Source organism: Tachypleus tridentatus, chromosome 11 (genome assembly GCF_004210375.1).
Source record: "Tachypleus tridentatus isolate NWPU-2018 chromosome 11, ASM421037v1, whole genome shotgun sequence".
Taxonomy (NCBI): domain Eukaryota; kingdom Metazoa; phylum Arthropoda; class Merostomata; order Xiphosura; family Limulidae; genus Tachypleus; species Tachypleus tridentatus.
The window spans coordinates 34,585,677-34,613,173 of record NC_134835.1 but is presented as its reverse complement, the minus strand read 5'-3'; the positions used below and the strand labels follow the sequence as shown (position 1 = coordinate 34,613,173).

Genomic DNA, 27,497 nt, shown 5'->3' with positions numbered 1-27,497 from the left:
TTCTTTATAATATAGAATTGCTTATGCAGTAGTATTTAGAATAATGTATGAATCTATAGAAAGAATATTCATACTTTGCTACATCACACCTAATGCACAATATTCAATTTTTGAGTGAGGGGCTAAAAAAATTAAAAGTGCAAGTTATTTAGGGCCCAAAGATATTTTGATATCAGATCATTGTGATGGATATCAGCATTGCCCAACATGAAATGTTGATACGTGAATCTTGCTGCATTCATTGTAGGGATTCTCAACTCTTCATTTGGTTTATTTTTTAGGGAATGTTGACTTCCTTGCTTATAAAATAAACTGAGGCCTTTTCTTTATATATAAATTACTGTATTTATATGAAGATTTATCTTTATTGCAGGAATTTGGGGATTTCATGATCGTCTTCTGACCTTAAGAAAAGCTTTACATTCTCTTTTGACTCACAGTAGATTTACGCAGGCTTTTTATCGAAGGTGGCGTTGGCAGACGGCACTTCTAAACAAAGAGGTATGTGTAATGCTTGATTAGTAGTTTTTTCACGTGCAGTATCTCAGAAATGGAAGTTTATTATGCTGAAATAATGTCTTTTCTGTAACTAGGTGTAGAGAGGTGATCTGTTTTTTTTTTTGATCAGTTAATGATTAGTTTGCTACATAAATGTCAGTAAAGTATTAATATGTTCATTTGTATTAACTTTATTGTAGTGTGGCCAATGTTTGTTTAATACTGTGCATTGTTCTCTTCTTTTTTAATAAAGTTTTCAGTTTTTATTTTTCGTGATATTTAGAATATGGATCAACCTTTATGCTGTGTTCAAAATAATGAATGAATAAAACATCCTTATGCAACTGATATGTTCAACTTTTGACTTTTGTGATATTTCATGGAGCTGAGCAATTTTAATTAATTATTCAATATAATTAGTTACCTATGAACAGCGATGATGTAGATTAGTGTTACTTAAACTAATAAATTAATCAAAGTTACAGTTAAATTATTAATTAAAAATTAGTATTTTTAGTTGCTATTTTTGATTGATCCAACTCTCCAAGTAATTGAAATATTGCACATCTTTTATGTTTTGTGGCAAAGCTACTAATGTCATCTGCCATTGATGTTCAACTGTCTACTACCAACTTTTGTGAATTGCTTGCTACCTAAAAGGAAGGCAAACTCTGTGGCAACACCTGCTGCCAACCTTTTCTTTTGATTTTGTTGTTTATATGTACATCCTAAAAATTTTGGGTACCAAAAATATTTATTAGAGAGTAAAAGATACACTTCTTATTCAAACTGTTCATACAAATAAGTAAACACCAAGTAACTTCACCAGAAATTATTAAATTTAAAGTCGCAAAACAGAATTATAAAATGTACAAATTTCTAGGTAATTGAAAATTAATATTTGTAGTCTGATATAAAAGGTATTTATTTTCTGTGAGGAAGTTCACCACTGAAAGATTAAAACTTTGCAAAAATAGTTTTTGAACAGATGTAAAAGTCCCATAAAACCTTCCAAAAGAAATGTAAGACTTTCACTTTTACACTGTATTAAAACATTTTTTAAACTTGTTTTTGGCTTCACAGAATGTTGTTTTTCGTTCAGATAAAATTAAGTTAAGCATTTGTTTCTAGGTGCCTGATTATATTTTCCTTTTCAACACATTTTTAATATCACACATAAAGAAATCCTGACTAATTCTGAGGATGTGTTTGTTTGAATTCTTGGTTATTATGGAATACCTATGACTATAGAGACCTTGAAGATTAAGTTGATTACCTTTTGAGCGTTAATTGTGTCATTTAGTTTTATGTAAAATAGTCTATCAATAAGCATTATTATTATTATTATTAAATAAATCAACCACTCAAAATTATATTTTTTTCAATTATTACTGTTTTTGAATATTGCAGCTATCCAAGGAATAAAAACCAATTCCTTTTATGATATTTTATAATTTTCAGTTATTTCAAGTTTACTCAGCATGACCAAGTAGTATCTCGACTCCTTAAAATAATCAAGCAACTAAAATTAGTGTTTCTGATTATTCCAGCTATTAAAGTTACACATGAAAGTAATAGATTAGTTGAATGTAATCAATTAATGAACCAGACCATTAATATATTATGAAATTCCATCAAACACTAAGCTCTGTTTATGAAGGCAGACCACAAAGATTTCTTTTGAAGGTTAATGAAAGCAATAGTGATTAAACTTATAGAAAAATTGAACTGAATTTGAAAGAGGGGGGGGAAACTTGTTACTATGGCATTCTTCTTGAAATCCAGGTAATACTTAAACATTGATTCAGTTACTTAAATATAATTGTATATCATAAATTAATTTAAGATATCAGTTAATTTTTATTGATCATTTAGAGAAGTTGCTTCACATAAGTGTAGTAAAAATAAACAGAACTTGGACAAACATTTTTCTTTTGTTAAACAGATTCAATAACCACCATAGATATGTTATTCAAACTTAAAAAATAATTTCAAAGAAAATTAATTACTGAAATAGATTAAACAAGATTATTTTAATACCTTTACATTTTTGTAAGTATATTTGTTGATTTAAAAATTAAAATGAATATAAAAAACAATATACACAACAATAAATAATAATGAAAGTTAACTATAAATGGTTGCTTCTAGCTGGTTACCTACCCACCTGGATTGCTTACTGTCAAATATGTTTTGATAAGACTTGTTAATTTGAGAGAGGAAAGCCTGTGTTGTCAGTGCTAAGCTTCTTTAGCATGTAAATCAAATTAATAAAGTGGAAAGTAATGTATTCAGTTGCTTTACATTGTAATATTTCTAGTTAGCATTCCAACCTCTAGGGGAAGAAAGAGAAATTATTTCACAAAATTAGGCCTGAATTTTAGTTTAGAAGATAGTGCATGAGTACATATAATTATAACATGGCAAAACTATATGTAAACTTACCAGTTTAGTGTGGCATTTGTTTACGTGTCAGATTGAAAAGATTAAGCTGACTAGGAAAAGTAAAATGAAAGATTCCTCATTGCATATTCATTAAACTTCCAGATTTCTTGAAAGGTTTTAGCCATGTGAAATACTATTGTTGTACAATAATCTTGTAATTCCAAAATACACTGTTAATCTGCAGACTTTTACTTAAGAAATGGTAAATTGTGTTCAAACTACCTGTTCTCAAAAACATTTTTTACAAAGTACACTCAGTTTATTTAGCCACCTGAAAAGTTTAGTCTGTTATCTCAAAACATTAGCTAAAATAATTTTGTTGAGTTTATTCAGTGCTCATAAATTTTTAGTAAATTTAACAATGATATTGAAATATTAACTTTAACATTTCTCCCATCAAATTTATATTTAAAGTAGTTATTGTTAAATTCATAATTGTTAAGTTTGCAGTACGTAAACTAAATTAACTGGAGAAAACCCCGTGTATGGAAATATTGCAATACTAACAGTGTTTATTAATATTGGAAGTAGTAGTAATTTTGAACTCATAAATAAGTTAGGATAAAAATATTTTTAGATGCTAGTATTCACTAATAATTAATGTTAACTTCTAATTAGAGGAGGGTACCTACTCTGAGATAAACTTAAAAGACAACCTAACAGTAAGTATAGTTAGGTAAATGTAATGTTTTTTTACATTCTTACTTATCAAAATTGCAAGGCATTGTTTAAGCACTTTCATTTGATAATGATAGCTTAGTTCATAATACCAGTAATATTTCATAAGGTGTGGCCAGATTAGGAGATTTGAATCAATCCTAAATGAAGATAAAAAGGCTAACAGTTTCTATGATAAGTGTATAATAATAAAATTGGAAAGATAAAAGATTCTAACCAATACCATTAATGAAAATCGCACTGAAGAACGAAAGAGCATGTCTTACTTATGGAACATAAACACTAGGTGTTGGTTTCATGCATACTCTCAGATTTAATGTTCATTGCATACATGTTAAAAGAGCTTGATGCATATTGTGCAGAGATATGTAGTAAATTATTGTTAATATTCCTTTTCCGATATGTGTTCAGTCCATTGGACTGACCTAGTGCACATTCCATTAAATAGTCAAACGCATCTAACCAGAAAGCCTATATTTAATTTTTCCTTTACACAATAAATCTGTTTTGATCTGTATGTTTGTAATATATTACTTATATCCCATTGCTTATCTTAGACCGGTCTAGTCTACTGTGAACAAGAGTGGCAGAGAGAATGGCAGGATTTACTAAAGATGGCATCATCAGAACCTCGTTCTCGTAACAGAGATATGGACGACAGTATAGGTTGGCAGAATAAAAGGTTAGATTTAAAATAATACATATTGTTACATAAAGGATATCTGAAGCTTGTTATTGGAAATTGTAAGGTGATCAGTATTAGAACTGTTCAAATTATCCTCTGTTTATATATATGTATAATAGAGAGAGAGAGAGAGAGAGATACATACAACAAAACCAGTAATGTACAAAGTATAAAGCAGGACTTGTAGTTATTTAACCTGAAGCAGCTAAATGTCTAAAATGTTATGTTTTTCTACAAGGACTTAATAAAAGTTGTTGTTACAAAATCCTTAATAACAAAGTTTTTGAAAAACAGTTTATTAACATAAAACATTATTGTTTATTACCTTGATAAGTTTAATATGACCAACTCGAGTTCAAATGCTTACAACACCTTGATTAAAATTGTAACAAATTACTTATTTCACTTTACTTCATAATAATAGATCAGTTTTGGTCAATAATGAAGCAGCCATTACTGTATGATTTCATAACTTGGGGTATTTGTAGCTACATGTTTTTTCTTCTTGGTATATTAGAATTTAAAGTAAATTCAAATTGAAGCAAATGTTACAAAGGTAAAGCTTTTCAAATAAGAAGCATTTCTGTATCCAGCTTCTTCATTTGTTTTATAAAAAATACAAACAATAAAAGCGAGTTCTTATTAATTCTTGTATTTATTAATTTCAGCTTTTTATATTTTTTTAATTGGTAAGTTTATTGAAATTTGTTGTTACTGTAAAGAACCAAGTAGAAAGATCTCTGTGAATATTCTGAGAAGTTATGACCTTTTCTACATAACAAAAAACCCTGAACACTTTCAGAACTCATTTTAAGAGTGAAATTCTGTTTTTCATATATATTTATTGTGTAGTTTCTTTTGCAATTTATTTATTTTATCCTACAGGTTACCTTTAAGTTGCCAAAGAATTGTTTTTAAAACAATCTGCATTCATATGTGTATAAAATAAACATGCTAATTTACTACACAAGCCAGCCTTTTTCAAAATTGTATTGTGAATCTTGGCTACTGAAAAACCTAAAACAATTGAGAAGAACATTACAGCAGAAACTAATTATATGCGACTGAACAGGATTAACTGTAATATGGTAAAGTCCTGCATATACTAAGTGGGCCACGTGGGCTAGTTATTGGAGTTTCAACTTTACTGCCTGTTGCACCAAATTTATATTAATTGAGGTGTGCATTTGTGAATGGAGCACACAAGTCACTAACCTGAGGAAAATTATGGTTAGAATAAATAAGTGACTCTTGAGAATGAGACTCAAAAATAACATTTTTAATAGACTATATCAAGATATTTAACTGTATCAAAATCACCTAAAGTATCTTGGAACAAATTAATATCAAAACTATCAAATTTGTCAATTTGAACTAGTAAATGTATTCCCATTTTATATTCTTTCAACAGCTTCCATTAAATTACTTGACATTACCAATAAGCTATCAATTTTACATTGATTAAATTTGGTTCAGTCATGTTTTAACATCATACATTAAATTTAAATTCTAGCTATGTCATTTAAATCCTAGAAAGATATGGTCATAGTTATTAATATTAGGCTAATAATTTTGCATAGAGCCATTTAAATATTAATGAATGGATTAACAAGATTCCCACTGTCCCTATCTACTATCTAGCGAAACCACAGCCAGGGGAATGGGCTTGGAGAAATCAGGACTAGAAACGTCTTTTCATAGGAGTGTTAAATCCTAGAAAGATATGGTCATAGTTTACTTGCATAGAGTTTAAGTAATAAACACTTAACACACGCAGTGTAGTTGTAGACATAATTTTTTTCTTCAAGAGACTTGAGGCTATAGAGCTTTCATTTCTTTGCTGGGAGACTAACTTGTAACAGGTTGTCTGCCTTTAACTGCTGTAGAGAATTTTTCTGGTCCTCGGAGAACTGACTTTTCTGGCTTCAAACAAGTGTTATTGTACTGAAACTTTCTGGTGTCCTTACAACCTTTCAAATAGTGTACACATCTACCAACAAGTCAGTCTAATGTCTTATGACAAGTATAATTAACAAGTGAATTAGTTTGTTTAGTCAGTATATCATTTTGAGTGCATATTATTCTTTCAGCATCCTAGACAGTGTGCCTGAAAATGAAGTGTTGTCTCATGTTTATGAAAGCTTGGAAGAGATACACATCTTTGCCTTAGCTCACGTCTTGCGACGAGTAGTCATTGTTATATCTGACACATTGCTAAAAGATGCAACAGGAGAACCTTTTGCCCCTATCTCTTTTGGTGGGATTTATCTTCCGTTAGAACAGCTGCCAGGTGATTGTCACAAGTCTCCACTGTGTCTCACATATGATGCTGCCCATTTTTCTGCATTGGTTGCTATGAAAACTGAACACTGTGTTGATAAATTACTAAGTACACCAGGTAAGTTCAGAGGCTTGTTGAAATCCATTCATTTCTCCAGATTTTCTCTTGACTAAAGGTATTTTAACATTGTGTTATTTATGATTTTGACTAAAGATGCCATATATATATTTTCTTGCTGAAGTGTACTTTCATTGTGACATTGTAAAAACCTTCTATACAAGAGACTTTACTGGTCATATATTTTTGCAGCAGCCATTCCTTTGACTGATTCACAGAACAAACTTCTTCCTATTCAGTTTGCTGTGGATCCAGGAATAGATGTTCAATGGAATCATGATGAGAATAATCCAAGGATCATATCAAAATTAACACTAACAGACAAGGACAAGGTTGATTTACTTAATGAGCATCTGGACATAATAAATATTTGTATCTCTCCACTTCAGAAACAACCTCAACACGAAAAAACATTAACTGAAATTACTTCAATAAACGAATATTGTGAAGATGAAAAAAATACTACTATTAATAGTTCAGTATCTGATGAAACGTTAACTGATGCAGGGAATAGTTCATCACAACCAAAGAATAAGTCTGCCACACAATTTCACACTGTTGCTAAACAGTTTGGCAGGAGCATGAGTAAAAAGTTTAAGAAAAATTTTGGTAGTATATCTCGAAAAGGTGCACAAGTGAAGGAAGTTACAGAAGTGCCTAAAACTATTGTGGATGTCTCCACAGAAAAGAGCTGTTTAGGCAGAACCCAAGACTGGGATTGCAAGATATCAAACAGTTGTAATTTTGTCCTTGGTGCTGTTTTGCATACAGACAAGCAACACGAATACCAGGAAGAGATGATCCGTAATTACTTAAATTCCGCCAGGGCTAGGTTTTTGCAGGAAAAAGAGCAAAAAACTGGTGATACAACAAATATTGAAATTCCTCAAACTGGTTTTTCTTCATTTCTTTGTGTAAATCCTGGGTGTTCCATGTATGGCACAGCAGCAACCTGCTACCTGTGTTCAACGTGTTACATAAAACAAAAAGAACGTGAAACTCGAGAGTTAGCAAAAAACAGTTCTCTTAAAAATTAGAGTGCCAGTGTTAGGCTTAATAATCCACTCCATCAATGACATTTCACTGTAAAAAAAAAATGTCCCTTTTTGACAAAATATTTATTAGGACTGCAGTATAGGGAAATTTATTTTGCACTTTATAATACTGTCTGAATTTCATATTTCTTTTATTAGTTAATCCAATACTGGTAAATTGTAGTTTTAACAAATATTTATACAATTGTAAGTACATCACTAAATTAGTGTGTTTATGTTTCTTATAGCTGTTGACCTGGTATATTCAGGCTGTGCTTTATGACCAGGTTGACATATACCTTCATACTTAATGTCAGTACCTTCTTTACAAATTATTGTTCTACAGACTTTGTGAAAGTTGACACACTGTTATGTTTAGACTTTGTAAGTGTTGGCACACTTGTACATTCAGACTACTTAACAATTAGTGTGATATATTATGTTGACTCTACATTAACATAAATATTATATAGTTTTTCATGCAAACCATTAAGACATTAGTGCATTTTAGGCTGTTCATTACAATAATATGAGACAGTTGATGTTGGTCTCTTGATATTTTCCGGGTGTAATAATACTTTTTTTTCCTTAGTTTATGCATCAGTGTACTTTAGCAGACCATTTATTATCATTCATTCAACAGTGTACATTGTTTTCACTGATAGAATTGTAACATAACTGCATTTGAATGCTGTCAATAATAACTATTAACTAAGAACAGTTTTGTATCAGTGGTGGAATATTTGTGTATTTATGCTGTACTTATATAAAGTACAACTGTATATTTGTGTATTTAACCTTGCTTATCTATTGCATTTAAGTTTTGTTCTTGGTTATTATAAACAAGCCACTATGTATTAGAATATGCTTTGGTAAAACAAACTAAAATGGTCATTTAAACTTTGTTAGCTTCCCTATAAAGTTGGGTAAGTTTCACTTGTCCCAGATAGGTTGACAAGAGTTAAACTTAATATTTCATCTAAGCAATATAAGATTCTTTACATCACAAGAATGGAAAAAAAAAGAATAATTTTGTTGACTACACAAGTTAAGTTGCTTTACATTTAAAAAAAATTTATTATAGAAATAATTTATTACACAATAAAGCAAATTCCTGCTATTGTTGGTTAAGTGCAATTGTTCTTTACAGTATGAAAAGAAAACAATTGTGTATATTCTTTACACTGTAACTAAGAAAACTTAATACTATTGACTACATCTTTCTGTACACTTTAAGAAAGGTTATATTAACTGTTGTATGTGATTATTTACACAATAGAAACTAAAAATAATAGTATCATTCCCAGGTGTTTTATACATTACAAGGAAGAAAACTTGGACATTTTATCTGGCATGTCTGATTCTTATACAATGTTAAAACAATTTTTATCATTCTTAAACCACAACAAAAGATTTGTGTTGTAGTTTAATGTTTGTCAAACTGAAGGTGCATTTTATCTTGACATGCTCCATTATTAAATTCATGTTGCAAGAAATTTATAATATTGTAAAACTATGTAAGGACCAACAGTTAAGATGAAAAAAAAACTATTGTTCTCGATATATGTTTACTAATTTCACCTTGAGCTAGTGTTCTAAGTGTCCTTTTTAAAACATTCTAAAAAATGTACTCTTCACAGATATAAAAGTGAATATTTCTACGTAAGTATTGATTTTGATGACTACTAATAACTGGGTTCCTTATGTAGAATTATCACATATCAAGTTTTGCATGTTACAATCATTTTTAGATATATTTTAATGTGGGGGTTTCTTATAAAGTTCTTCAAGACTGTGCAATCAAGTGTCAGAAATTTAAAACCAGCATATATGTTTTAAGTAACAAATTATGTATAGTTCTTCAAGGGTGGGACACTTCGTATTAACTTTAAACAGAAAATAAAATGGTCTTTGTTTATATGTACTTAGCTGACAAATCTGTACCCTTTATCTCTCTGTTTCTGTGAAGTGTTAATATCATTATAACTAAAGTGTACTTGATCTCGCTCACCAGCATATTTGACTCGTTGATGAAGCATTTTCTTTGGCTCTTTTCCGATTTCTCTTTGAAACAAAACTTTTACCTTTTTGTCAAATGAAGAAAGAATTAAGATTGAAATAGACACTGTGCCCAAATCTGATACCTATTATGATTTCAATAGAAAATTTAGTTAACTCTTGGTGTAAGTGAACAATTATGAAATAACAAAAATCATGTCATGAACTCCTCTGTATTTGAACTGTGTATATTATTTGATGATTGGAGGTTGACCGTTATTAGTTCTGTGCTAGTGTGATCCAAAAGTAATTTTTAGGAAGTTTTTTTGGCCCCCCGCTAGTGCAGCGGTATGTCTCCGGATTTACAACGCTAAAATCAGGGGTTCGATTCCCCTCGGTGGGCTGAGCAGATAGCCCTTTGTGGCTTTGCTATAAGAAAAACACAAACACATAGGAAGTTTTAATATTTGTATATTGCAATTTGCTAACATGCAAGTTTGTGTAAAATATCCAAGTATTGAGAGTGAGCAATATAAGCTGCAAATTTAATGTATTAGGCAATATATCTTAGTTAGAAAACCTATACCAATGCAGGAACAATAGTTCTACATCCTATATACCTTAAGTATAGAAATAGATTAATTACTAATGACTTAGATGGTAACAGTTATCTCCAACATAATGTTTGCAGGTTTCTGTCATACAGATTTCTTCCACATTGAATATTATCTCAAGTCATGTGTATATGGAGAATAATACCACTTTTTTCAAAGTTTCTGGTTTGTGTATTTTTTTTGTATCACTTCAGACTCTAAACCATTTTTCCAAAAAAAGGTGGGAACACAGCTCATAAAGAACTTAATTTTGTCAAAATTTACAAGTGACAACAGGAAGATGTTACACAATGGATGCTTCTTTATAAACTGTGGTAGGAAATTCCACAAATATTGTCAGAAATGATTGTATTTTTATTTTTTCATAATAATAGGTTAAAGTGCAACATAAGTATGTACACAAGACTTTAAATAATTGAAAAAACTGTCATAACTCAATGTTTCTGAATTTACAAATGAAATATTAAATTATATTAAAAACTTAAACATCACAAAATACATTTGATGTTTTAAGAAACTAGTGAAAAAAATGCATACATAATTTACAAGGTGGAAAATTATTTACAATTGTATAGAAATTAAAATACTTTGCTGTATCTAATATTAAACCCTTTCACTGTATTATAGAATCTACAACAAATTTCACACGATTACCTAATATTTTCAGCATGTAATAGGCTTCCATAAAAAGTTGGGATAAATACTGAAAACTTTCATATTCATTGATTCAGTTACACTAAAAACATTTGATTATGCAAATCAAGTTTTATGTCATTCCATATTTCATGACAATTAAAAGTGAATTAAAAAAAAGTTTTAATTTCATAAGCTTGAAATACTGGATATCTGTAACGTGTGTGTGTGTGTATGTATAAAGATTAATAAATTGTGTAACTTAAGAGTGGAAGGTCTAAGAATTTCCACAAGCCACTTTTGGATGATGCTAATATATAAACAAATATCACAAAATCATAATCAACTTTGTTTAGAGACTTTGCAATGATGTAGCAAACACCAGATGAACAACAGAAAGTGTTCCACACAGGAAATAAACTACTACTGCCATAGAGCAGGTAGGAAAAGAACTGTGAATTCATTCCTACAACATTGGATAAAGGTCTGCAAGATGTAACACAGGGTAGATTAAAAAAAAAAGAATTCTACAGTTATGATGAAACAAAATGTATTCACAAACTAGACATATTTTTAGTCACAACCAGAAATAATTATTGAATGAAAAAAAAGATTTTTTAAAAAGTGATTAACCAAATCCAACTGGATCAAGATTTCCAGTTTGTTGAACTTTGAGGAAGAGGGCGAGAAGGGATCATGTCCAACAGATATTGGCGCTGTAAGTCAGTGGAGGTGATTGCCGATTTTCCTAGCATTTGATAGGAATATGGCTGGGGTAGTAATGGGTTAAAGGGAAGCATATGAGCAGGCTGAGGCAAACTTTGAGCAAGTTGATGGAGCTGATGTGCTTGGGCCTGCAGGATAGATTGCTGTGCTGGAGTTAAATTGGGCAATTGCTGCAGAAAGGCAGCACTGGGATTAGAAATGCCAATTCTCGGAATGGGACTATGAGAGGAGGGTGGAGGGGTTCCATGACTGTTTGAAAACACCGTCGTTTGAATGGAGTTGAGAGGTGGCGTCAAAGGCGAGGTGGAAGGTGGAGGGCTCGGAATAACAAGAGACATATTTTGTTCTATTTCTTGTTCTTGTTGGAGAGCTTTCACAAAGGCAGTTTTCAAACGATTAGTATGCTCTGCTTTCAAAGCCTTTTTGATATTTGTAGTAACGCATGTTTCACAGATCACAGACGTTCTTTTCTTTCCAAAGTCTGCGAACGTATCTTGCCACTTCCAAACAGGAGTAAAGTCCGTGCCACACTGAACACAAAAGAATGGGTCTGGAGGAGATTTTGTTCCAGTGCTATCATGCATTGTAAAATCCACAACCTTCTCTAACCCTAAAAGACATATGAATTCCTGGTTGTTAGCATTAGGAATGAAGTGCATTTCAGGGGGTGGAGGCTTGGGCGGTGGAATCTGAAGTAGCGTTTTCTCTAACTGTTTACGAAGAGCCAGCTTAGCCACAGCCTGTCGCTGGGCAGGTGTCTGGTTGTCTACCCTTTCACTTCCTTGTGAAATTTGAGGAGATATGCTTGCTGAAGATTGAAGCTGAAAATAAAATTGGTATTACTAAGTATAACTAAAAAAATTAATGATTAATACCTGAAATCTGATACTTTAAAACAGGTGAAAGACCTACTTCATCAAATCAGCAGACTGTTAAGATCTAAACTTTGGTTTTATTCAAAAATCACTTGAGAAGCAGAAATGCACCACATACAATTTTTTCTAGAGTACACAGAAATGTAACAAATGTACTTTAATAATATATATATATATATATATATATATATATATATATAGAAAGAAAAAACAGTAGACAGCTTATAGTTTCCTTTACAATTTGCTTCAAACTTTTATTAAAGTTAGGGAATTATAACTATTGAGAATCATTCATTATGCAGATAAAATTTCATTGCTTGTAAATTATGTGAAACAGACTGAAGTAAACATTAAGAATGCAAACATATTCGCATTTGAGACACTAGAATATCATTAATGTATAGTTATAACTTTAGCATGCAACTCACAACTGAAAAGAAAAACTGATGAATAAATCTGTGATGACGTCAGTTGAATAACCTTTCAACCATTATTGGACCTGGGATGGAGGTGGGGTCACTGACATCCCTTGGTGTTTTTCCTCCTCACAGTAGAAATATTTACCAAACTAACTATTACCCATTCTATAATAGATTGTTTAGGCAGAGTATTATGATGAAACCTTCTACAAAGGATGGCACCAGCCTGTTGTGGAGACACAAGCGTAAAGGATGATGTTTCAAAAGTCTTTCGTCTTCAGGTCACTGTTTGTGTGTGTGTGTGCATGCACCAGGTGCTATCAATCTTTAATAGTGTCATGGTGGATTGTGGAGAGCATGTTAAGATCGGTTCGATTATCGCCATTTCTTACTGGAGAGATTTCCTGCAGATTAAACCAATGGTTGCCACAGGTTACTTTCCTCTAATCCAGAATCTCTGTTTAGTGAAAGTTTAACTGTGTTCATATAAAAAGATTCTTTGATTTTTCTTGTCTTGGAGTGAGATTAAAAATAAAGAACTCTCTCTTTTCTGAGTAGCTGAAGTACTAGGATGAAAGGCCTAGTTAAAGTAAAGAAGTAAATATTTTGAAAGAGAAAGTGAGAAGCATTAATGGTACATACCTCCAAATGACAATGACCACATACAAAAAGGAAAAACTGTCTTCAGGGAAAGATGGTATAATGAACTCTAAAGGAGCTTGTGTGAGAGAGTTTAAAACCACATTAAGACCCCAGTCAGGAATAGGGGTCAGTTAAGGTGGAAGGATATCAAGTGAGGAAAGAGTAAGAGGGGGAAAAAAGAAATTCATCAGAAACAAGAAAGGTAAAATTGAAAACACTGAAAGATAATCCACAGTAGAACAGCAAAATGGCCCAACATCAAGAAACCACTTTCACTGATAGAAAGGCAAAGCAGAAAGATGGTGGAAATGAAGTTAAAAAAAAAAAAAGGCTACACAGTTGGATAGATCATTTCTGAGAGAAGTTAACTGGACAAGTTTCATAACTGCAGATGAAGGGATAACAATCCTGGGTGAAAAAGATGTGTGGCTGGGATGAGAAAGAGGGTCTAGATGCCAAATGCTGAAGTAGAGAAAGCCAGGTGTTTGCTGGCCAAAGAGGTTCCACAACAGGATATGACAACTAATGTGCCATAAGGTAGAACTCACATTACTCTAATGAATTACATTACCCACAAGTTACCCTGAGCTACTTGTGTGCATGCCTCATGAAACATTTTTATTATATTATTATTCATTTTACATTTTAGTTACTTTTACAATAATATATATGGAAAGAATATACACGAAAAATAAAAAATGAAGTACTTACTTGGGTCATCCTTTTTTTTTTGCTGTCAACAACACTTAACCCTACGTTTTTATACTAATGGTCATAATGTACTAAATTTTTATTAAATTAAATAATGCATCAAAGGACACAGAATAATAACATACAAAAAACAGACATATCCCCTAACTGTAACAATTTTTCTGGCTTTCTAACTATATGACAAGAGTCGTTACAAATTCATACAAGCTAGTCAGTATGCTTCCCATGGGAACTAAACAATTCATACAAGCTAGTCAGTATGCTTCCCATGGGAACTAAACAATTCATACAAGCTAGTCAGTATGCTTCCCATGGGAACTAAACAATTCATACAAGCTAGTCAGTATGCTTCCCATGGGAACTAAACAATTCATACAAGCTAGTCAGTATGCTTCCCATGGGAACTAAACAATTCATACAAGCTAGTCAGTATGCTTCCCATGGGAACTAAACAATTCATACAAGCTAGTCAGTATGCTTCCCATGGGAACTAAACAATTCATACAAGCTAGTCAGTATGCTTCCCATGGGAACTAAACAATTCATACAAGCTAGTCAGTATGCTTCCCATGGGAACTAAACAATTCATACAAGCTAGTCAGTATGCTTCCCATGGGAACTAAACAATTCATACAAGCTAGTCAGTATGCTTCCCATGGGAACTAAACAATTCATACAAGCTAGTCAGTATGCTTCCCATGGGAACTAAACAATTCATACAAGCTAGTCAGTATGCTTCCCATGGGAACTAAACAATTCATACAAGCTAGTCAGTATGCTTCCCATGGGAACTAAACAATTCATACAAGCTAGTCTGCTTCCCATGGGAACTAAACAATTCATACAAGCTAGTCAGTATGCTTCCCATGGGAACTAAACAATTCATACAAGCTAGTCAGTATGCTTCCCATGGGAACTAAACAATTCATACAAGCTAGTCAGTATGCTTCCCATGGGAACTAAACAATTCATACAAGCTAGTCAGTATGCTTCCCATGGGAACTAAACAATTCATACAAGCTAGTCAGTATGCTTCCCATGGGAACTAAACTGACACTCAAAGAAAAATTTACATTTTTCTGTTCATAAAACAGTGTAATATAATACATCATTTTACAGATTAAAGCACTAGCTTTCTATTAGTTATATTATTAAACACAAGATAGAACTTTTAACAAATCCTGAAGGAGAGGATATGAAAGATGGGTGGGACAAGAGGGGTCCAGTTTGATTGCTCTGTGACTAAACAAGATTGTAGACTATAAAAATTTGGTTTGTCTGAGCAATAATAATTCAACAGTGGGTAATTTACCTTAAATTTCACACTTACTGGAGGGGTGATGAATAAATAAAGGAAGAGAGAGATTCTTAGAGAAAGAAAATATGAAACATTTTTCACATACTAATTGGTAAACATAAACAAAAATAATTTAATTAAATTTTCAATACAAGTCACCAAAAACTTTGTGACGTGTACACTACGGAATTCTCATGCATAGATGATTAATGTTTGGTTATCTTCATGATATTCTGCAAGTTTTCAGTAAGTATTACAAGTATCTTGTAGACTAAAAACAGAATTTTTAGTCAAGTATTTTCACTACAAATGTCTGTGCAAATTATTAAGTCAAAGTGTTGAATGTTCTGACTGCAAAGTGATTTTTCTTCATCAGTAAACTGTCAGATTTCATTTGCATAATTTCTAAACCCTCAAGAAAAATTTCAAAAATATTTCTTCCTGTAAAACTTCACATTTTATTTGTAACTGTTTCTACCCTAACTCTGCAAGATTGGTGATATTGACCAACCTTGTAACCACCATACAAAATAAATCTAAATTATCCTTTTTTACCTAACTAAAACAACTTCATATAGTGACATGAAACAACACTTCTTTATCATAAATAGCTTAAAGCTCATAAAAATATACACCTGTTTATGCTTAAGTTTGATTGCTTTATTATTCTTTCAACTGTGTATACCTAATAATTCTGTCACATAAGTAAATCAATCACTGAACATGTAGCTCACATTATATAATCCACAGGCTGCTCAAAGTAATACCTTAAATATTTTCCTAGTTATTCTTTTATGTTTTACCTAACATAAACTAAAAGATTTTAATTAAAACAATTTGATTACTTTTTTTAATAATAAATAAAGACTAGACATGAAAAACAAAAAAATATAGTACTTACCTGGATTTTTTTTCTTCTTTTGCAGTCAACTATCAGTGAAACTTAACCACATTTGTTTTTATTCTAACAGCATTACTGCACTAAATAATTAATTAAATAATGCACATAAAAACACAGAATAATAACATGTCAAAAGCAATGTCCTATAACTATCATAATTTTGTAGCTTTTTAACTGTGCAATGTAAGAGCCATTACAAATTCAGTTAAACTCATCAAATGTTTCTCTATACAGAAAACAATGTAAAATAGATCATTTGACAAAGTAAAACTTGCTTTTTACTGGTACTAAGTAATGCAGTACTAAATAGTAAATATAATTATTGACAATTTTTTAGAGAGATAATGTGGCAAGAGGGATCTGATTTTCTAGTTTATGGTTATTACACCAAATAAGATTGAAAGCTATAAAAATTCTACTTTGCTTGAATAATAACAATATTATATTAAGTAATTCATGTTAAGTTCTATACTAATTACTAAATAAAGAATGGGAAATATCGAGAGAACAAATGTCACAGTTCTCACACTAGGAAAAATTGAAGAATTTTTAAATACAAACTGTAATGAAATTAAGAACTTAAAACTTGTATTAAAATTTGACTTATTAACTACATTTTGGTGCCATATTTATTCCTATTCCATGATGACATGTAGGGAAATATGTACTCACATGGAAAGAGTTAAAGAGAACTAATGTACAAGGAGGTTATTTCACCCTCCTATTGGTAGAGGGTTATTGTCACATCATATCATCATCATGTACTACTAAAGTTTATGTTAAGCATGTTTTACAAGTATGAGGTAGCTCAAGACATGCAACACTGACACACAAATGTGCAAAACAATCAAACTAATCTATGTGCAGATATATATCAGAATTTATTAAAAAATTTCAATGTGGGGGAATATCCCTTTATTTAAAAGCATTAAAAACATACAGAGACTTGAAACATATGGGAAGTTTGAAATTATTTTATGATCTTCCTTGAGACATACTTAAATAAGAATTTTTACATACTTTTAATAAGTTATAATTATTACTAAAGGCAAATAAACCAAAAGGTTGATTAAATACAAATTTTATTCTTAGGACATATAGAACACAAATAAATAAATTTAATACTTCTTGGTAAAATCTCTCAGTAATTATTACACTCACCAAAGACAAGGCATGTCCACTGTTTATTTGGTGACTGCTTGACCTGTTTGAGGCTGGATAACCCATTACAACATTAGGTGGTGTGGTTACATGAATTCGAGAAGGTGGTCCCACACCTGGTCGCATCATTACATTTGCAGGTAAAGTTGAATGTAATCCACTTTTAGATCCCATCAGAACTGAGGATGATCCTTGGAGATTTTGATTCCTTATCTTAAAAAGAAAAAGTAAAATATACAAAAATTCAAATCAGACACAATATGCTAAGTGTATAAATATTTGTTAATTAGTACTTCACTGAACAATAAACTATTTATGTACAGTTTTACTTATCTGTTTTGTGTCTAAGCTGACTAGCCCACTTGCCATGTGCCAAGCCTAACCAATGAAAAATGCCACACTTGTGTAAACAAACAAATTTTTTAGCACTTTATATGTATTATTACAATTTATTTTTACTAAACCCTGTTCCTGAAAATAACAAAAATTACAGTCCATCTACAAATATAATTACTTTTACAGTCAATAACATTAAACTGTTTAAGGATTTGTGTTTCTTTATCAATATAAGACAATGTAGAAACTCTCCAATATAAACTGAAGAATCAAAACATTCTTACAGGTTAAGTGTCAATTCAATATTATTGTGACAATATTTGTTCTTTAGGAAAGTTGAAAGACGTAAATGAAACATTCTTCAGTGAAGATTTAATTTTAATCAAACTTGGAAATCTTAAATCAGTAATTTCTGAATAACTGAAATTTATGTATTGGAATAAAACATACTATTATAATGTCTATAAAGTAACCAATATTCATCATGAAAATTACAAGACATTTACTTTCTTATATTACCATGTTAGCAATTACATTGACAAACTGTAGTAAGAAGGGAAGTTTTGGTTACAGTAAATACAAGTTTGGTTATTGCCAAGCCTAATTAACCTTTCCTTATTTTGGGTAGCTATTAATATCCATTTAAGGTACACTTGTCCCTCAAACAGTACTGTGTACTTAATGTAAATTTTGATAAGGTACACTTGTCCCTCAAACAGTACTGTGTATTTAATGTAAATTTTGATAAGGTACACTTGTCCCTCAAACAGTACTGTGTATTTAATGTAAATTTTGATAAGGTACACTTGTCCCTCAAACAGTACTGTGTATTTAATGTAAATTTTGATAAGGTACACTTGTCCCTTAAACAGTACTGTGTATTTAATGTAAATTTTGATAAGGTACACTTGTTCCTCAAACAGTACTGTGTATTTAATGTAAATTTTGATAAGGTACACTTGTTCCTCAAACAGTACTGTGTATTTAATGTAAATTTTGAAAGAAACAAAACAACTTAACGTATTAAAAACTCTTGACTGTAGTCTAAACCCGATTCTCTAGTTAATAAACATAGCAGAGTTTGAAAGACTATTTGTTTAAGCAGAAAGTCTAAAAATAAACCAACAACAGTTTTATAATGTACTTCAAACGTATATTTTCTTCTTCACTATGAGCAAAATTTACATATCAATAAAAAATCAATATTTTTATGAGATTACTTAACTATTCTACTTTCTAATGCAATACGTTACATTATTCAAAATGTAAATATAAAATTCATATACACTGCACATAAGTAACAGAACAGATATACAGTGCATATGATAAGTAACAGAACAGAGATATACACTGCACATGATAAGTAACAGAACAGAGATATACACTGCACATGATAAGTAACAGAACAGAGATATACACTGCACATGATAAATAACAGAACAGAGATATACACTGCACATGATAAATAACAGAACAGAGATATACACTGCACATGATAAGTAACAGAACAGAGATATACACTGCACATGATAAATAACAGAACAGAGATATACACTGCACATGATAAGTAACAGAACAGAGATATACACTGCACATGATAAGTAACAGAACAGAGATATACACTGCACATAAGTAACAGAACAGAGATATACACTGCACATGATAAGTAACAGAATAGAGATATACACTGCACATAAGTAACAGAACAGAGATATACACTGCACATGATAAGTAACAGAATAGAGATATACACTGCACATAAGTAACAGAACAGAGATATACACTGCACATGATAAGTAACAGAGCAGAGATATACACTGCACATAAGTAACAGAACAGAGATATACACTGCACATGATAAGTAACAGAACAGAGATATACACTGCACATGATAAGTAACAGAATAGATATATACACTGCACATAAGTAACAGAACAGAGATATACACTTCACGTGATAAGTAACAGAACAGAGATATACACTGCACATGATAAGTAACAGAACAGAGATATACACTGCACATGATAAGTAACAGAATAGAGATATACACTGCACATGATAAGTAACAAATTAAAATGAAGTTTATATTTCACATTTTGTAATAATTTGTGATACAGCTTTCAAGTGTTACACAGAAAACTAACAAGGAAGAGAAAAGAAAGACAAGAGGAAGGAGAGACTGTGTAGGTTAGAAGTTGACTTACTTCACAAGTCTAAAGTGATTAATGTATCACTCTATAAAACACATTAATGTTCTTAAATTTTCAACTTCATCAGACCACTACTAGAGCTGTATGAAACATGTTATTATCCTTAAATCACTAGTTTAATCAGTTTACTACCAGGGATATATAAAACACACTGTCATTAAATATTTTTGGTATCAAAAAGGAGAGTTTTGATTTGTTTCAAGTTAAACATAAAGTTATACAATGTGCTATCTGTGCTCTGCCCACCACCAGTATCAAAACCTGGTTTCTAGTGTTGTAAGTCTGCAGGCACACCACTGTGCCACTAGGAGAGGAGAAGCAAGGAAGAAACCTTGACTGGATATGGTACACAGAGAATTCTGATTTGTTCAAAATTTATAAAGTTAGGTAGCCACTAACAAATTAAGATACCGGTATACTAGCATCATTTATTAACTTTTAATTATTCTGTAAAACTGTTGGACAATTTTAATTTTATGTTACATCACAGATTACATTTCTTGTGAAATAATTCTTCATGACTAAATGTTGCTCAATATTTTCAAATTTTAGTGCATTGGGTATCTTACATTTTGCATTATTTGACAATTTCAGTATCTCAGATAGTTTACAATTTATTCCATTAAAGATACAATTTCTACATAAATGTATCTCCCATTACATTTCTGTTTCTCTTTCCTTGTTTTAGTATACTGCACCACAGAATATCTATTACTCAAAGATGTTCATTTACTCTCTGACATACTTTATTTTAATTCAATGATGGATTGTCAACTGTGTGTACACAATAGTTGACACTTGTATACCAGATGTTAATTAACATGACCAGATCACAAAATATGAAACATTTTAACTCCAAAGGAACCTAGCACACTTATCTATATTAGACAATATGTACCTACCATCATCAAACACATACAGACAAATACAAATGTATGGAATATTTACAAATGCAATGTGGAGTCACCTTATCTCAGTAACTGTTTTAGTAATAAACATGTTGCACATCTACAAAAAATATGTTTGGCCTAGAAAAATACACATTAGATGCAAGCTGTCCCAATTTATCTTTGTAGATATAATTATCTTTCTTCGGTTTGTGATTAAATAAACTAAAAGCTAAAGCAGTCAGCTTCAATCTCTCAAACTGCATGTACAATACATATTAATCACAAGACAAAGTTAAATAATATATATAACAGCATGTATACTGATATACCATTCTTCCTTGCTTGTCTCTTGGACCATTCATTACTTTAAGGACAGAGTAATCCTTCCCAAAGTTTACTAGACCAGTATTATTTCATGCAACATAATGTTTCATAACATAGTATTTTATGTAATTTTTATAATTTACATAAACACATCTTTAACAAGAAATTGTTTTACCTACATTTGTAATTCATGATAACTTCTCCATTCTTTCTTACAACTTACACTGAATACAAGGACTACAGACCTTGTTGGTTAATACAAAATTAAAGGACACTTTCTATGATTTACATTAGTTTCTTTATTACAAAAAAAAATACTTAAGTGAAAGACTTTCTTTCTTTGAAACTTTCTCTACATTGGTTGGTTGGTTGTTCAGTGTTTATTAGAGCAAAGCAACTGAACTATCAGCATCAAACAGGTCAAAATTAGTAAAATATGTGAAAAGAAATCATGCTAAAACAGAACATAGCCCAATTTTTGGATTAAAATATTAAATAGAGTTAAAAGACCAATCGCCCTTAAAAATTTAAAAACACAACTAAGCTGGACATTATCACCCTCATCAATGACACTGACCAATGTCAAGGGTGCACCCACCATAAAAATGTTTAAAATGGTGCCGTTGCTCTCAACTGTAATGATGGCATGACAGTAAGATGTGTGTTATTGTGACTTGAGTACCACACAGACCACACATTGGTGCATCACTATCAGATAAAAGAAAGTGGTGAGTTAAAAAACTGTGACCAATGAGTAGCAAAGCCAGAACAACTTCCTCCTTTCAATCCTTATGGAAGCAAGACAGTCAAAGAGCAATGGACGGTTTGATTTGGAAAAGTTTATTATCATGTTGCTCACTCTAAGTCAACTTCCAACTGGCATGGAGCTGAGCCTTGAATACAGGACCATGGTCCATGTATAGGACAGGCATGGCAGTGATAGTATCAGAGCAGACTGACTTAGCTGTGATGTCAGCAAGCTCATTCCCACAAATACCAACGTAGTCCGGTATTCAGAAAAACTGGACAGAAGTAGATGATAGAGAGAAATGGGCCAGTCGATTTTAAGTATTGACGAGAATAGGGTGAGAACTGATGTGAGGCGATCCCACGACTAACAGAGCTAAGTGAATTGGTATAAAAACTACAGTTCATGTACAGCATAGCTTTTATGTAATCCAGGGCAAAAGAAATGGCACACAGTTTGGCAGCAAACACAGAAACTGTAGAGGGGATTATATGTGCAACAATTGAATCATGGCAAACCATGGCAGAGCCTACAGTGTCACCTGATTTCAAACCATCTGAACATATGGGAATGGAAGGATGGTTCGAAAGATGTTTGGCAAATAGAAGGAGATACTTCCAATCAGGAGTATCTGCCTTCTTCAGATGACTCAAAGAAAGGTCATATTTGGGAATAGTAATTAGCCATGATGGGATGGGCTGATCTGTGGATACTGCTATGTGATCCAAAGATAGACCCAATTCATCTAACTGCACCTGGATACAAAGGCTAAAAGGAACAATGGTAGACTGTCTATTATGAAAAAGTGTGGCCCACTAAGGAAGGAAAACACAACCCCATGTAAAATGCTGTGGTAAAGACTGAAATTTTGAAGCATACATAAGAGACAGTTACAAATGATGAAGGCATAGAGGGGTTCATGGGGATCTGTGTACAAACTCTGGACTGGAGAAGTGCAGATGGTGAATAGGGTCCAACATTTTCAAGGCCAAGGCAATGGCATAGTCCAGTTTGGATCAAATAAAGAGCTAGATTTTTAGCATGGAACACTGATCTGCCCTCCAAGAGGCAGAAGAGAAGGCACAGAGGATGTTCAGTGCCCTTGTACACTTGACACGTAGCTGCTTGATGTGTGGAATAAAGGTCAGCTTATGGTTAAAGATAAGTCCTAAGAACTTTGCCTCAAGGATCATGGGAAGAACTTCACCAATACACAGTTCTGGAACAGGGTGAATACCTTGTTGATAGCAAAAGTGCATGCAAACAGTTTTGGAAAGAGAGAGGTTAAAACTGTTTGCTGTGGTCCACATTAGTAGATGACTGAGGGCAGTCTGTAGCTGCCATTCAATATACTTCATGTTTGATAACTGACATGAGATGTGGAAGTCATTGACAAAGAGACCATTTGCAACTGTAGAGGGGTAGTTTCCACTGATGGCATTAATCTTTGTAATGAAAAGTGTGACACTCAAGACACAGACCTAAGGGATTCCAAGTTACTGTGGAAAAGAATAGGAAAGTATAAAACACACACAGACCTGGAATTGCAGGATCACAAAATTTTTTTTAAATGAAAATTGATAAATTGCCAAGCAACCCATACGAGTTAAGGTCATGCAAGATACCATACCTCCACATTGTATCACAAGCTTTTTCAAGGTAAAACAATACAAAAACAAGATGTTACTGCTTGATAAAGGCTTCCCCAATTGATATTTCAAGTGGAATCAGGTGGTCCATGGTAAAGCACTGTCTTTGGAACCCACACTGAGTGGGTTACAGGAGGTTGACTGATTCCTTGAATCAAACAAGATGAGCATTAACCTTCCTCTCTAAGATCTTACATAGACAGCTCTTCAAAGCAATTGGACAGTAGTTCAAAGGAATCTTGGGATCCTTCCCAGGTTTAGGAAAAGAGAGTACAATAGCATGGTGCCAAGCATCAGGAAGAATATTCTCATGCCAGATCCAATTAAAAACAACCATAAGAATAGCAAGAGAGGCAGGAGAGAGATGGTACAACATTTCATAATGAACATCATCATGTTTCACCAGTGTAAGGGAGCGATTATAGTCGTAGAGACGATCACTCCAAAAGGTCCTCATTCTGCCCATGTTTTGATGGATGAGAAGATAGGGGATGAAACAGAAGTACTATATGCATAAGAAAAGCTTTTACCAAGAGTATTGGCAATGCTCTAGGCATCAGCAACTTTCTGGCAATCAGAGAACAAGATCAAAAGTGGGCCAAAGAAGTATACTAGCCACTAATCTTTTGAATTTTGTCCCATATGACTTTGGAACTGGTGGTAGAAGAGATGCTAGAGGTGTATTTAATCCAAGATTCCTTTTGGCTTTGACATCTGACCTGCCGAGCATGTGCATGGGCCCACTAAAATGCAATGCGGTTTAAAAATGTGGGATACCTATGAAAGGCTTCCCAAGCTTTTTTTGAGCTTTTTTTGTCATGTGGCAGGCAGAATTCCACCAAGGATGAGGATACTATGGGAAATGTGTCAAAGTTTTAGGAATACACTGAGCAGCTGCCTGGACAAAACAGTCAGTTATTGCTGCTACACAGTCATCTATTGATGGTTACACACGATTGCAAGATCAAATTCTGAGAGAGTGATGAAAAAAGGCCAGCTTGCCTGGTCCAACTTCCATCAAGGCACACAGGTCAGATGGCATCAACCACATAGAGTCTCTCTCAAAATGATAGGAAAATGACCACTGCCTTGTGGATCACTGTCGACCCCCAAGAAAAGCAAGTGAAAAGTGAAGGGGAGCAGATAGAAAGATCTATAGCAGTAAAACACTGACTAAGTGCATGCACAAGAGGATGGACCTGAGGAAGCATTTGAACTTGAAGGAAGTGGAAATGGGCAGTCACTGAAAGGAGTGGTAAAGACAGAGATGAAAGTAGGCATAGATGCATTTTTATGAAGGGCACAAGATTCTTAAGATGCTTTGCAAACAATTCTATTGGAGGCACAGAAATATCTGTCTGCACTCTCACTGTAGCAGTTGGAGTGCAGTAGCACATGTCTGAGTTGGGAATAATAATTGCTGAGCCTCTGGGTAGGTGATATTATTAAGTATTCAAGCATTGCATCTCTTTCTCTTCTACCCATTTAGGGCAAAAAATAGAGTAAGAGAAGTGGAGGCCACTACAGTTAACACAGTGTGGTTCCAGGTTGCACTTGTACACATCATGGTCTTTACCATGACAATGAGCACATATCAAAGAACCACAACATGATGTTTTTGAGTGACCAAACTGCTGACACTAAAAACATCTGAGAGGCTTAAGAATGTAAGGCCATACCTTGCAGTTCAGATAGCCTATTTTGACTGTGGCAGGATGGTGTGGTGATGTAAACGTTAATATCAGAACATTGAAAGGGTCCTTAATTACGTCTTTACTAGTGAAGATTCAGCACACTGCAGTAACACCTTAGCTGGAGAAATCAGCAAAGATCTCCGAGTCAGAAATGTTCTTTAAATCCCTCTTAACTACAACTCCTCTGGAAGAATTAAAAGTTGTATGGGGAGTAACATCAATGGGTATATCCCCAATGGCCTTTGATTTCAAGAGGAGTTTGGTATGCTGTGGTGAAGATGTTTCCCACCAAAATATCTCTTGAGCATAACTTCTTTACCAATTTTCAGGAGCCAGCAAGACCCTCTAATCCTTTTGCAATAAAAAATGAAGACATCTGCCCCAAGGATTTCTCAGATAAAGAATGGATAATCGGAAATTAAGGTGCAGAATCTAGCTGTAATATTGAATGTACAACAGAGTCGTCCACTCATGGTCATTTTCCAATGATCTGTTTTTTTTCAAGATAGGAAATGCTGATTTAAAGTATCTTTAGGATAGCATGACATAAACTATACAAGTCCTGCTAGTACAGTAAACACACAATTCAAAATGCATGGTTACAACAATAATAAAAAAATAAAATTAAATTTTCATACTAATTTTTTAAAATAAATCATAACATTTTAGAAAACAGTCAGTCACTGGCAATATGGGGAATTCTGATGAAATATTTTATACCTCAGTTTTTATCCACAAATTTTAATGTGGAAATAAGAAATACCATGTCATAAAAAATTCTGTATCTAAAATGTTTTAATTTAACTACACAGATGTTAACACGTAGTAGTACAACCTAAATGCACAAATACCTGTTGCTTAAATGGAGAATGTACATACATGGGCTATCACATAGTGTTATACTGAAATACTTACACTAAGAGAAAATAATGTTTTAGATCTTCTGCAGTATAAACTAATTCTTCAATCTGTTTGCCACAACTACTGTCCTAAAGACTACTGTAACAAGATTTTGCAAAGGATAACAAAATCAATTCTAGACCACATATCTTGGTAAGATTTCCACAAACCCTCCCATCTAATGTTGAAGCTGCCTTCCAAGACCACACTCGGTCAAATCAAAAGGCATTGGGGACAACATAGCCATATTAGGGGACTTTAGAAGTCTGAAATAATAAAGAAATGCTGTGGTTCCAGTTCCTTCAAAATTCTTTCTTACAAAAACAGTCAATAACTTCAATATGTGGCTAAATGACTGTGGGTCTTTCTCAACTTTAAATTCCATTTATCTTGTCACATGTACCAGATATTCCCATTTTCAACTCAACGAGGACAGTCTATCATAAACAATTGTAACTTCATAAATGACACCATTACCCTAGAATGTTGAGATAATGTTTCATTGCCATTTGGGGTTCCTGCACACCATGGTTTTCAAGTTTTCTCCTTTCCAGGGGCAATGCTGAAGGATTGCTTCCTCAAAATGTTATGCTCTTTGGTTATATATAACTAACAATTTCATAATATGAATATCCTTCCTTGAAAAGGTTATGACACATCAGCTGGTAATGTCTAACCATGGCATTACTGTACTATGAAGTGGCTAATAACTTACCATGAACCAAGTACAAATGTGATTATAATAACAGAGGTTGCATCTGCAGTAACACATAATTACACTGACATGTACAAATACTGAAGTGTAATTAACTAAATATTTTGTTCTACACCCAGTTATAAATTTCTTTTGACAAACAAAACAAAGGTGATGCTTTAAGCCTTAGTTAAATGCAAGAACTAATATCAGTTAAAATGTTTTCATAAAAGTGCCAGTACAAAATATGATTTAATGTTAACTCTTTCTGTACAACTACCATTTTTCTGTACATCACATGGTTTTACTGGATTACATTCACAGTTTAAACTACTTT

At 32.6% G+C, this 27,497-nt stretch overlaps 2 protein-coding genes across 11 annotated transcripts in view; one reads left to right on the top strand and one right to left on the bottom strand.

Annotated features, from left to right (window-relative positions):
• The window catches only part of LOC143231908 (OTU domain-containing protein 7B-like), a 36,904-nt gene extending 26,395 nt beyond the window's left edge, over window positions 1-10,509 (top strand). For 6 of the 8 annotated variants that reach the window (XM_076466730.1, XM_076466728.1, XM_076466726.1 and 3 more), the window contains exons 6-9: window positions 374-501; window positions 4,179-4,303; window positions 6,397-6,704; window positions 6,897-10,509. In XM_076466730.1, the coding sequence (XP_076322845.1) occupies window positions 374-501; window positions 4,179-4,303; window positions 6,397-6,704; window positions 6,897-7,741 (1,406 nt within the window). In that variant the 3' untranslated portion in view covers window positions 7,742-10,509. The remainder of the gene's footprint in view (window positions 1-373; window positions 502-4,178; window positions 4,304-6,396; window positions 6,705-6,896) is intronic. The other 2 variants (XM_076466732.1, XM_076466731.1) reach the window with 2 other exon arrangements.
• A 174-nt stretch (window positions 10,510-10,683) lies between these two features.
• Window positions 10,684-27,497, bottom strand: part of LOC143231909 (transcriptional repressor p66-beta-like) — a 29,997-nt gene continuing 13,183 nt past the window's right edge. For all 3 annotated transcript variants that reach the window (XM_076466734.1, XM_076466735.1, XM_076466733.1), the window contains 2 exons: window positions 17,716-17,928; window positions 10,684-12,530 (listed from right to left, as the gene is read on the bottom strand). In XM_076466734.1, coding sequence (XP_076322849.1) covers window positions 11,631-12,530; window positions 17,716-17,889 — 1,074 coding nt within the window. In that variant the 5' untranslated portion in view covers window positions 17,890-17,928 and the 3' untranslated portion in view covers window positions 10,684-11,630. The remainder of the gene's footprint in view (window positions 12,531-17,715; window positions 17,929-27,497) is intronic.